General features: G+C 37.8%; 2 protein-coding genes across 2 annotated transcripts; one reads left to right on the top strand and one right to left on the bottom strand.

Moving 5' to 3' along the window:
• Positions 1–681: 681 nt before the first annotated feature.
• Positions 682–5,117, bottom strand: LOC103320778 (uncharacterized). The gene is made up of 2 exons (XM_089045832.1): positions 4,178–5,117; positions 682–4,048 (listed from the first exon to the last, which is right to left on the bottom strand). The coding sequence occupies exon 2, from the start codon at positions 3,782–3,784 to the stop codon at positions 974–976; it is 2,811 nt and encodes a 936-aa protein (XP_088901958.1). The 5' UTR covers positions 3,785–4,048; positions 4,178–5,117; the 3' UTR covers positions 682–973.
• A 4,038-nt stretch (positions 5,118–9,155) lies between these two features.
• On the top strand, positions 9,156–13,013 carry LOC103320777 (ent-kaurene oxidase, chloroplastic-like). Its single transcript, XM_089046443.1, has 8 exons — positions 9,156–9,782; positions 9,970–10,130; positions 11,075–11,236; positions 11,338–11,478; positions 11,595–11,852; positions 11,938–12,099; positions 12,204–12,398; positions 12,494–13,013. Exons 1-8 carry the CDS (start codon positions 9,629–9,631, stop codon positions 12,803–12,805), a joined length of 1,545 nt encoding a protein of 514 aa, XP_088902569.1. The 5' UTR covers positions 9,156–9,628; the 3' UTR covers positions 12,806–13,013.
• The last annotated feature ends 233 nt before the right edge of the window (positions 13,014–13,246 follow it).

The raw sequence follows: 13,246 nt of genomic DNA, 5'->3' as shown, positions 1-13,246 counted from the left end.
GTTCCTTTATGTGTCTTGGTCCATTTACCATTTTCAAATGACAGCAAGGTAGTGTTCTTGACCCCATCCGAATCAATCAAATACAAAATTCATAAACAATTTTATGGAACCAATCAACCTAGCCAGACAAGAAACCCCAAAAATCTAATTTTTAAGAAGGGTGGGTGGTGGCTGAGGTGTGAGTCATGTGATTGTTATGCAGAAAAATGGTAGACTTAAATGTCACCAGGACAAACACGAGACACGACACACACAGAGCGTCAAAGCTCAAAGACTAGATTATTTTTTTAGGGTAGAATATGGCATTTTACGTATCAGACAAGGGATACGAGTATAATAAAGAAGAATCAATCTTTACTTTCAAGTTTCAACCATCAATGTCCTTGAACTAGAACACAACAAAATCCAGACAAAAAAGCATAGTAAAACAAGGTACATGGATTCTCTCCTCAAGTTGTTGATGGCATAGAGAATAGAGACACTGGAAAATGGTTGTGGATGGATCTGAAGGAGATATATCGAGGTCAAACTATGTAAACAGGTCCCCTAAGTTGCAGACAAAAACTGCTCTCTTTCTTTCTGCACCCAAATGGATAATTTATTAATGAAGAACTAAGAAATGCAAGTATTAATATCGTAGTCCTATTTGTCATACGGCAAATGGCGGAAGAAGCTTTCCCATGAGGATAAATATTCAGACCATTTTACTTCTATTTCAAGTTACATAGGACTTCCTAAGCTGATTATAAATGGTTTTGAACTAAGCTCTACATAAAACCAAACACCATTAATACAAAAAAATTACATCAAAAGATATGACAAGAAGAATAAACAAATTCATCTGCCCACAAGGAAAAATCTCCTGAGGAGCAAAAGAAACAGACCACACGTTCAAGGGGAGGTTGCTAAATGAAACAGTAGGGGTCCATTTTCCTCAAAACAGAGACAAAAACATCCATATACTTTACAAGTGTTACGTTTCCGAATCCTCTGGTACTGTAGGTAATTCATCCCTTTCAACTTCAACAAATGATGAATCAAGAAACTTGGCAACAAAAGCCCACATCTTATATACATCTTCAAAGTTGGTCAAAAATCCAAGTGATGCTGTAACGACCTCGACCCTATAGAACATATTCTTACTGCCCTGGCGGCCATTAGCCATTGGCTTGCACAAAGATGTATCTTCAAGATCAAGTGCCCCACAGAGCTGTTTAGGGCCATCCAGGATTCGAACATGACTAAGGATACCAACACCAAGAGATATACCATTCTTTTCAGCCAATTTCTGTACAATTTCAGGGTGAACAAGTCCTCCACTGCTCTGCCTCACATTAAAAGCTACAGCAGCACCCCTTTCATATTTGATTTTAGGACCATATATTTGCACAAGAGGCACTCCGGCACTTTCATCCGAACCAGGTAATCGAAGTTGAAGTAGCGAGGTAACAAGCCAATTGATAAGATACCGCAGTCTGAGGGTAGTTTTGTTCAGACCTAACATATTAACATGATCAAGACACCGACAAACTATCTCAGGCTCCCTCCTTCCCCATTCCTGCTCATCACCATATTCTCCTTCGCTCATAGATCCATCATCGCCAAGGGTAGCCATAGATGTTTCTCCAGGCTCAAAAATATGGCTCGACTTTCCTCTGTGGCTGTCTTCTATGGTAAAAGACACCCTGCTACCCATGCTTAACTCTCGATCACCCTCTTCTAAACCGAAAAATCTACGACCGGAAAATCTATTCGTTTCCCTTCTTCCCAGAAGTCTAAAGTCACCCTCTGTCTCTCTCCTTATAGCACTTTCTTTTGACTCTTGGCAAATTTCAGAGGTTGAGGAACTCTCGAGGTTACTGTGTTTAAGACCAGAAGTCTGGTTCTTTGGCCTTGAATCTTCCCTCATTTCAGGTTCTTCGTGAATCTCCCCAACATGAAGGGAACCTGAATATGTTCTACCATTTCCTGAGGCAGCATCTGTTTCAGCAAACATTTCTTCTTCAGGGATTCCCTTAACATGGTCCTGCTCATGTGATACTGATAATACAGCTGCATCAAAAGACAAAACAGGATCTTCATGTTGTCTCTGGTTTACCCTCTTATCATCATCATAAATTGGGCTCTTTGGCAGTCTTGATGTTACTTTTGGAGACAAAAGCTTGTTATTTTTCCTGCCAGAAAACCATGATGGTGGCAATGGTGAACCAGTTTTCGGTCTCGTTAGTTGTACAGAATGATCAGAACCAAATGGACTCTGACCCAAGTCAATCCAGTATGAATTGTCTGATGACTCATCCTCACTGAAGATTGGACTCTTCATAACCTCCCCAACTGAAATGCTCTCAGCTTCTTCAAATATGGTGCTTGCCCCATCCCTGTCTGAGTCTTGATCCATCTCTGTCTCAAAGCAATCCCTCACCTGATTGGAAGTGAATACACCTGAAAAGGCAGGCATCAGAGACCCCCCATGTGTTTCAGGCAATAATTCTTCATTACTGTTGACTGCATCATTTTCAATTCCAGCAAATCCATCAAGACCATCCACAGAATCACTCAGGTATTGAGGAAAAACAGGTAGAATCCTCACAATTCCAGTCCCAGTGCGCCCACCTTGACTTTGCAGACTCCCCATTACAGATTTCTTGATCAAAAGACATCCAAATCCAGTTGGGTCAGAACCGAATACCCTGTAGAATGATGTAATAATGAAATCTGGACGAAAGAGAGACAGCCCAAGTGAATCCATGTCTTTGGGACCCAATGATCCAGCATCAAGCAAAACATGCCAATTGTTCTGCTGAGCAAGTGCCATCCACTGGTAGGAATACTTGGCACCAGTTACTCTTGACTGAACAGGAAATACAAAAAGCCCAGTTGCAGAATCCTTCTTCCTCCTTTTCTTATTTGCAATTTGCTTCTTCAGCTCCCTAGAGCAAAGTTTCAGGGTTGGCCATTTAAACCATGAACTATAAACCTTAGCACCTTTCTCTTTAGCACTCTGAGCCATCCAGTTCAGAGACTGGCTCTCATGATCAAACATGGTCAACAACTTCTTATTGGTTTGGAAAGGGTAAGAGTCAGCCAACAATTTAAAAGCAGACCCTCTACTAACAGTAAAAACAAGACCATATTCGTTTTCAGGGATGTTCAAATAATCCATAATCCTAGTCTTGATATCATGCTCAGTACAGCCTTTCTCAGCACCTCCATAAAGAGCATGGTTACTCAAATTTGCAGTTATCTCCGACAAAGTAAACGAAGAAGATTCCCAATATTGTTGAGTTTGGAGAGAGGAAAATAACCCAAAACCGCAGTAATCTAGACATACCTTTGCAAACGATTCTGAGAGGTGACTGTATTCTTCTGCCCTCAAATGATCAATCTTTTCTGAAGATTGGAACTTGGGGTACATTGTGAGGAACTTGTTGAAAGCTTCATGGAGATCAGGAATTGAACCCTCTGTGGAAAAGATTCGGTCCGCCGCGAGTGCTGTGGCTCGCAAAAACTCCTTCTGGGCATGAAGCCTAGCAAGAGACCTTGACCTTCCAAAGCTGCCGTCTTGATTTGGAGTCTCAGAATCAATATCCTGGGATTTTGCAAGAGACCCATCTTCTGATGCCTCTTCAAGAGCCTCCCTGAGCTTGTTTTCTTGCAATTGCCGGAGAACTGAAGACTTTCGCTTGGCGTCCACGGTCAAACCAGAACCATCTCTCCTTCTGGTCTTCTTCTCCATTAACAGAGCAGCACAGTGCGATATAGGCTTCCATACTGAAAGATGCATGAAGGCCTCTCTGTTTTTTTTTCACTCTCTCTCTAACACCAGTCTGACTGCTATGCTACCCAGAAAGTAATGAACCAAGTACGGGTCCGAAAGAAGAACACGGACTCAAGTAAGCAGAATCAGAGAATCAGTTTCAAAGCAAAAGCGGGTCTCCGAGTTTGACAAAGATCGAACGCTGGCTTTTCAAAATCAAATTTTGGGCTTCAGAGATAGAGGCACATTTCAAACTTTGGCTGCTTCGCTGAGGAGCTTTTCCTTTATTACCTAAATCATTCAAACAACAAAGAGATTCTTCCATTAAAACCCAGAACTTTTGTTAGATCTGTAGGTACTGGTCATAAAGAAGAGAAAAGGAAAAGGAAAAACACAAAGGACATCTGGTAAGGAACTCACCTTTAATAATCTAATGTGATCGCGGAGAAAACTCCAACTTTAGCATCCTTCAAGGGCCCATAATTAAGGAGTGATCCATTTCAGCAGAAACCATCCAAATAAACAAAACCCAACATCCCCGAAAAAAAAGATTAAAACCTCAAAACCAGGAACTTGGTCTTATAAACTCAGCATTCCCAAAAGACTCGAAGCCAACAGAAACATATCTCACTAATCCCACAACCCATTACAATTGAATTCTTTAATTTTTGGGACTAAACCCAGTAAAGATTAAGTCTTTCGAGGAAAAATATAAAAACAGAGCAAGCCTACAAACAAAAAATGAAAGGGTAAAGAGAGAATGGTGCCCAGGAATCAAAGACCCAAAAGAATAAAGAAGAGGTCTAAAGCAGAGAAAAGCAAGGCAGCAGAAACAGCTTCAATTCAACAACTCCTCGCCCCACTATCACTGCTCTTCCACCGCCAACCAACCACTCTCTCTCTCAATCTCTCAGCTGGTGGTGATAGAGGTGCAAGATAAAAACAAATCCTTTGCAACCCACCAAATCCTCATTTACTATGGCAGTCAATACAGACATGTCCGCATTGAATGCTTGCTGTTTCTCTTACCTCCCCACATTAAATATCACACCTCCCTCTTTGATTTTCCAGTTTAATTTACCTCCGTTTCCTTCACAGACCCCCTTCCCCCACATGTTTAAAGCTCACTCACACGGTCACACCCAACACCAGCTTCAGCGCTCTCTCCACTCAGCGATTTGAAGCTTGTTTGAGAAAAGTCGCGGGCTTTTTGACTTCACGGTACCTTTTTTGTACCCACCGGGCCATAATCATAATATTCCTGCTAAGTGCGATAAGATATTTGTGAAAATAGAGAAACACCACTTATCTTTTTTATCTTTGCAAATCAACCTTGTATCTCATCTCAAACTGGGTACCTAGTTGATAACTGCATTTTTCAAGTATTTAATAGTACCCTTATCACTAGAAATTTAGATGAGACTCCTCGTAATTAGCTTGCAAATTAAATTGAATCACATTGGACCGTCGACAAAACTGAATTGCAAATCATGCATGCACTGGGCCTGTGCATGTGTGTGCCTGCTTTAGTTAGCTGTCACCATTTGGAAAGGTGGTCAACTTAAATGATATAGTGGCTTTTATAAGATAATAAATATAGAATGATGTGATTTGTTGTAGTCCATAATGAATTTTTTTCTTCCTGGCAGAAAGAAAATTCTTCTTGCAAATATAAATGGTTGATAATCTTCCCAATAAATAATCATGTGGCATGAATAATGACTTTACTCACTGTCACTAGCCACTACTACCTCGACGATGCAGCTTTTGACACAAAACAAAACACAAACCTTAAATAGTAATGCTGGTCCTTACATTGTTTTGTTTTGTTTTTTCTTTCCATCTAAAATATATCATGGTCCTTATATTGTTGGAAATTTCAATGAAAAGGTTATGCACTTATCTGGACATTTTGAGAATATTGACCAATTTGACCTGGAATTTTCAACGAGATAACGCAAAACTGTTCTGACTTTGACTAAGTTTGAAACCATTAATAGATGGAAATCCACATATCGTGGAAGTTTAGGATGCTTGATTTGATAAAGCAACAGACACAATGTAAAACACATGGAAATTAGCGGAATCTAAGGAATGAAAAGAATTTTATGGTTTAATGGTCACTCAAATTTCGGCCTAGTTCTTTTCTTTGAAAGCCAGAGTATTTTTTCAATCGTTTCTAATTATTTTATATAATATTATGCCTTGTTTCGTTTCTTGACATGACAAGGAACACTCAACACTCAACACTCAACACATGGACATTGATTTGATAGAGCTGGAGCTGGAGGCAATGAAAACACTAATGTCTGATTACATAATCTCATAACTAACAAAGAGTCAAATACAATAAAGTAAGAATGGCCTACTCCAAATTTATAAAACTTGAGGCACACTGTTTTTGTTTAAATATTATTTTCCAACAATATATTTGGCTATCCGATATAAGATTGGCTTTCTTTTTCCTCAAACACACAAGATAGTAGGAGAATAATAACACCCTTCTGTGTTCGGAAAATCTTCTATATATTTCTGTTTCTTTCGTTGCTAAGATGCCACGCCATGAGTTACCCCAAACCCCAAGCAAGGAACAACCACTGCATCTTCTACTTTGATTAAAGTTCCTTTTTTAGTGCTTAGTTGCTTACTAGAAGATAGAAAATCCGAACACAAGACCTCAATTGCAAAGATAACTGTTCTCATTTCAACTACAAACCCTCTGTATTTGATGTGCAAATTGGTGCTCCATCCATGCTTACTAAAATGAAGTCTCGATCTATAAATACAAAATTACGTGACATTTTTTGTTGTTGTATCTCATAATGCAGCACAGCTCGAACCACGATGTTTCATGTCTTGCATGCTTATTCTTGTGGTCCTCAATACTACAACAACATTTCTGGTTCCCGAATAATAATAATTGATGAGTAGACCCCCTTTTGAATTGGGTAGGCATTACTTTCGAGTATTTTTCTTCTTTTTCTTATAGTTGAATGATGCGTCTATTCCATTCAAATTTAGCTTTACCTAAAAGCTCCATATCTCTCCAGTATATAAGTAAACAATTGAGAGGTTTGTGGGGACTACCACAAATATATATGGTCAGAAACATTTTCTCTGAGTTTGGTGAGTTTGGTCGTCGAGTCTCCATATGAGATGACCATGCCAAACGTCAAGTGTTTGTGGGTGGATGTCGTTTCCAAATATAATTAATTTCATGCAAAATGCAATAATCCTAGCTATAGTGTTGCTCAGCGTGGGCCCTTAGCCTAACTCTCGGGCAAAATCACAATCAACTTTTGCTCGTTCCTTCATGGCACCATTATGGACAATAATTTTGAAGTTAGATCTTTGATTGGACATATCACATATTGTTAGATATGTAGTTCTTTCAATTCAGGGTTCTCCAAATAATTTTATTTGGGTGATACTTTTTGGGGTATCCTATGATATTTTTTTTTTAATTTATAACAATTTAAATCATTTATTTTTTAAGTTTACATTCATAGATCATTCTTGCAAAAAATTAGACAAATTAGAAAACGTTTCGACATCTAATTGTATCCTTACAAAATCAATGAACACGATGCTTCAAGAAAGTATTAAAATTTCAATAACACAATTGAGTGGTCAAATGATATCGAATTCAAGTGATTTCTTGTAGAGGTTATCTTTGAATGATTATCTAAAATATAGACGGTTTGGATTAATGAAATACAATGCAGAATGGGCCCTAAAAAGATATCTTTCAAATAAGCTAATTTGATGAATTCTTCAATAAAAGCTCTTTGTGTGTGTATATATGATGATAATAATAATAATAATATATAATACAAGGACGAGGACGATGAAGATAAAGATTCTTTGAACTTTCTCCACACACTCCACGACCTCTCTAATATTCCAACACCTACAAGTCTTAGAATTGAATTTCTGAAAAATTAAAAATGCGCTGAAATTACCAAAAAATGTATTGTTTTTCCAAATGTTGGTACAACTTCTGCTACCCTTTTTTTGCCTGTAAAGAAACATGAACATCTCTAAATGCATATATTTTGGCTGGAGTTGGGCTCAAATGTTAAATTACATCCAATAAAAGCAGGTGAAAAGCATCCAAGATCCATCCCAAGGTTGCCCAATGCTTAGATTTTGGGCCAGGTACAAATTGTTGCAATACACTACACACCAAGCAATCCCTTCCCCGTCTTAATGCTTGGGCCCAAGACTGATTTTGTGGTACTTTTTTGGACGTCTTCTCTTTTCTTTTTTTTGCCTGTTTTTCGGTAAACAAAAAAGTTGAGGGCGAGAGGAGGCTACTCTATTCTGGTATACCTAAATCTCTTTGAGGACTTACAAAGAGGGTCTTAACCCATTTCTTAAATTTTAGATATTACCCACTAAGAGGGATTGTCGACAAAGGGACTCGAATCTAGACCTTACTAGCAAAGAGAATGCTCCTTACCAACTCAACCAACCCTTATAGGCACTTTTCTTTTTTCTTTGGGTTCATTGAATTATATTAAATTTATCTGCCATCAATTCATTTCCCTTTCAATTATCAATACTATATATATAGTAATATTTTCTTCCTCTTGTTAGATACATAGTATGTTATATTACCAAATAGTCAATCTCTCAACATAGTATGTTAGTGTTCAGAAAATCAGCTAATTAGTTTATCAACGTATTTTTCCCAACCATGAGAAGATTGTATCCATAAGGACACCACAGACAATGTTCAAATTTTAAAGCTTTGTCTAAAACAATGGACAAAAACCGAAATTGAAGATTAAAGTTGGTGTCTTTCACGAGCGGCAAGGAAGAACCTAAAGCCCAACTTCCCAAGCAGGATAGTGTCACACACAGAGTCACAAGTAAGAGCATCTCCAACTGATATGTCAAAAGTGTTATATAGACATTTAACAACTATAAATAACATCTCACATCACTCATACTGAATTGTCAAAACTGATGTGGAATGAAGGCTAAAGGTTCATTACTTTTGACATTCCAAAAGCAAGGTCAAATAAATATTTTATTATTTTTTAAAGACAAGCTGGTTGTTATTTTCACTTATTATTTTCTTCGTTATCTTGAATAATTTGACTGTTACAAATTTTTGCATTCTTTCTCTTTCCAATTTATTTCCTATCTTGAATGATCATTTAAATGTAATAAAATAATAATTTAATTTGACATATTGAGTGGAGTATAAAATTGTGTAACTGTCAATTGCCATATCAACTATTAAATTTAGATTTAATGTTTGGTATTTGACATCTCTCTTAAAAATCCTCTAAGCGACGCCAAATAAAACATAAACATATAAAGAAAAGAACTAAGCTTTGATTTCGTGACACGTACAAAGCCTACAAGGTAGAAGAATTATTAGTTTTCTAATATAAGGCCAACGCATGAAAGGAATCTGGAACCATTTCGATACCCAGATGACATCTAAAATGCCATTTTTGTCCCCATGCCCACAGAGTGACTGGCCATCTTAGGAACGAAAGGCCAAAATGGAATCACCATGCTTGAGCTTACCAAATAGAAAAAGACAGACCAATGGAGCAGATTTAGATTCAGGAGAAGGAAGGGCCATAGCACGTTTTGAGTGGGCATATTCCTTTACCGCAACTACCTTAGAAAGATGACGATTTTCTTCTTCTGTTTTAGCCAACTCGGTGCTTTTAATGCTTATCCTTCCCCCCTCACTCACTTTTGTAACTTCCTTTTCTGTCCAGGCACAATTTTTCACACCCCACCATATATATATATATATATATATGCTTTTGTGTTGGGTGATTTCAAGTATCAAAAGCATTCCCAACACACCCAAGTACCTTTCCTTTTAGCTTTCTGGGAAAATCAATGGCTCCCATTCAACAAGTCCTTCAAGATTTTCAAGCATTGCCCTTTGCCATCCCTGTTGCACTGGGTGCTCTGTCTTTGCTTTTCCTGTTTTCCATCAAAGGTTTAATCTTTACCAAGAAGAGTGCATTTTCCCAACTCCCTTCTGTGCCAGGTACATATTTCTCAGTCTTTGCCTTAATTTGCATGTCATGTTCTTCTTCTTTGAGATTTTCTCTTGATCAGTGATCATGAGATTTCTGCTTTTATCTTTGTCATTATTAGTTTTTGGGAATTTAAGAAAGAAGATGCAATGATTATTGTGTAATTAACTTGGGAATTTGTTTGGGGTGTGTGTGCAGTGGTACCAGGGCTGCCGGTGGTGGGGAATTTGCTGCAACTGAAGGATAAGAAGCCTTACAAGACGTTTACAAAGTGGGCTGAGAAGTATGGACCTATCTATTCTATCCGGACTGGTGCTTCAACCGTGGTCGTTCTCAATACTACGGATGTTGCCAAAGAGGTACCTTTCTTCTTCTCATTTCTGCTGATCTCAGGGGAATCTGCAACTCAGGCTTTACATATATAACTTGTCCCATTTTTATCTCACCAATCTCTATGTACCATCTACCATGTCACATATTCGAAGGGTATTTGAGGAAAAAAAATCTAATATCTATTCATAAGTTTATTATTGATCAATGACCATAGATGTTGTTTATACCAACTTACCAAGTGAGTTCAGTGTGTACCATCTCATAAGATGAAAAATAGAGCGGGCTTTGTGTCTAAAACTTCAGAGTTGGGTAAAATTTGGTTGCTTGTTAGGCCTTTCTTTTTAGCTAGACTAGCTTCATTTGTGCTGAAGTTTGGTAGCAAACAGGAGACTGTGAAGTGAACTCAAGCTGAAACGTTTGATATTTAAGTTAAAGAAGAGGCAGGTTTTTCACGCTTTGATCTTTCTGAAATTTTTCATGTGGACAAGTAATTAATTACTTTCTTGCAATAACAACTGTGTTCTGTGTCTCAATGTGTCATTCGCAATCTCATGGAGAATTAAGACTCTATAGCTGAAGTTGCAGTTTATGAGAATCATACTTATTGTATAGCATTATCAATTATGAGATACAAAAGCCCCCTGTGTTTTCCTTAATGCCGTGAAAGATCCATTGGGTTGAGTTTTCTACTGATTACCCACTTATGGGTTTAATATTCTCCATTGGCATCATTATAAATTTTGATGAGAAACAGCAGTGTCCTAGATGCCCTATGGCAATGATCAAAGTGTCCTAACAATGAAGTTCTGTTTCTTAAATATCCAATATGTTAATGCTTAATACGTATATAATACAGGGCTGGTTTTATCTTGTACATGAATGCTTCTATGTTATTATTTTCCTTTTGGTATGAAGTCATTGGTTGTATATATTGGTCACCACTTTCTGCTCTAATGGTTGGTTGTTTCAGGCCATGGTGACCAGATATTCGTCCATGTCAACGAAAAAGCTATCAAAGGCACTAAAGATTCTCACTTGCAATAAATGTATGGTTGCAATAAGTGACTACAACGACTTTCACAAGATGATAAAACGATACATACTCACAAATGTTCTTGGAGCAAATGCGCAGGTTGATTGTTACAGTTTTTGTTCTCACTTAATTTGTGTGCTTACTGTTTTTGTTGCCATAATAAAGTAGATCTTGTTATAAATCCATTTAATAACACGCAGAAGCGACACCGAAGCCACAGAGATACCATGAGGGAGAATGTTGCAAGCCGATTGCATGCTCATGTAAAGAGCGCTCCTCAAGAAGCTATTAATTTCAGGAAAATATTTGAATATGAACTCTTTGGAATTTCATTGAAGCAAGTGAGTGTTTCATCATTTCGTTTGAAAAAATTGTTCTTTGACTTTTGTTCCTTGTACTTGACATTGCAATTACAAAATCAAGAACATAGAATCAACTAGAATAATGGGATATGCAGGCCATAGGAAAGAACATAGAAGACTCCATTTATGTGGAGGAGCTTGGCACTACATTGTCGAGAGATGAGATCTTTAAGGTTCTAGTGCTTGACATAATGGAGGCTGCAATTGATGTTGATTGGAGAGATTTCTTCCCTTACCTGACATGGGTTCCCAATAAGAGCTTAGAAATGAAAATTCAGAGACTCTATACCCGCAGGAGTGCAGTAATGAATGCCCTGATCGATGATCGGAAGAAGGGAATTGCGTCAGGAGAGGTGTGCTCTTTTTTTACTTTCAAATGCATTTTTTTCTGGAACTTCTCAGTTGTTGTTTCTGTAACTTGACTGGGATATGAAACAGGAACTAAATTGTTATACCGACTACTTGCTTTCTGAAGCAAAAACGCTTACATCAGAGCAAATAGCTATGTTGCTTTGGGAGACGATTATCGAGACAGCGGATACAACATTGGTAACAACAGAATGGGCTATGTATGAAATTGCTAAAGATTCAAACCGACAGGTACTTTTAATTTCAGTCACTAATTTTTCCGGATGTTATATGCTTTTTTTTTAAAAATTTTGGTTTTATCTGTAACTGATATTGGTTGCCTCTTTATGAAACAGGGTCGTCTCTATCAAGAAATCCAAAATGTTTGTGGATCCAACAAGATCACTGAGGAACATTTGTCCCAACTTCCATACCTGAGTGCTGTTTTCCATGAAACTCTAAGGAAGCACAGTCCAGCTCCGATAGTTCCTTTAAGATATGCACATGAAGATACCCAATTAGGAGGTTACTATGTTCCTGCTGGATCAGAGGTAATTGATAAACAAATATGCCATGAGACTTCTCATCTCTCATTTTATTTTATTTACAGATGTTATTGATCTTTCAAGTAACTTGTAATGTTCAGATTGCTATTAATATATACGGGTGCAACATGGACAAGAATCAATGGGAAAGCCCTGGAGAATGGAAGCCGGAGAGATTTTTGGAGCCAAAATATGATCCAATGGATTTGTACAAGACCATGGCATTTGGAGCTGGAAAGAGGGTTTGTGCTGGTTCTCTTCAGGCAATGCTAATAGCCTGCACCACAATTGGTAGGCTGGTGCAGGAGTTTGAGTGGAAGCTGAGAGATGGAGAGGAAGAAAATGTTGATACTGTTGGGCTCACCACTCACAAACTCCACCCAATGCATGCCATCCTAAAACGAAGAAATTAGCCTCGAGCTTCGTTTTTGTTCCAAGCCCACAAGTTGTTTGTGGCTGAGGCCTTTGCGTTGCTTATTGCCTAGACTTTTTCTTTTCTTTTCCTTTTTCTAAATTTAAGATGATTCTGGGCTTTATCAACTTCGTTATGCCATCTGAAAAACAAATGTAATCACACAGGTGAATAACTTATGAAGTATCAGCATCCTTTTGCCTTCTTTATCTTTTCTGCATTCAAACTTCGTTTATGTTAATTACTTCTGATTCTGGTGCATGTAATTAAGCATGAAGCTGAGACTACATATTAAAATGGGACCAGAAAATGATGTGAGACTGCCAATTATTATAGAAATATTGTCCTTTTATGTAATCTGTAACTAACTCATACCTGAAGTTATTGAAGAAATAAATGGGCAATGACATTATTTCAAGTTCACAGTAGAAACAAGAATGTC

The sequence above is a fragment of the Prunus mume genome, linkage group LG2, assembly GCF_029339155.1.
Source record: "Prunus mume cultivar Tortuosa linkage group LG2, ASM2933915v1, whole genome shotgun sequence".
NCBI lineage: Eukaryota > Viridiplantae > Streptophyta > Magnoliopsida > Rosales > Rosaceae > Prunus > Prunus mume.
The sequence above is the reverse complement of the archived record's forward strand: the minus strand, read 5'-3'. Positions and strand labels throughout refer to the sequence as shown.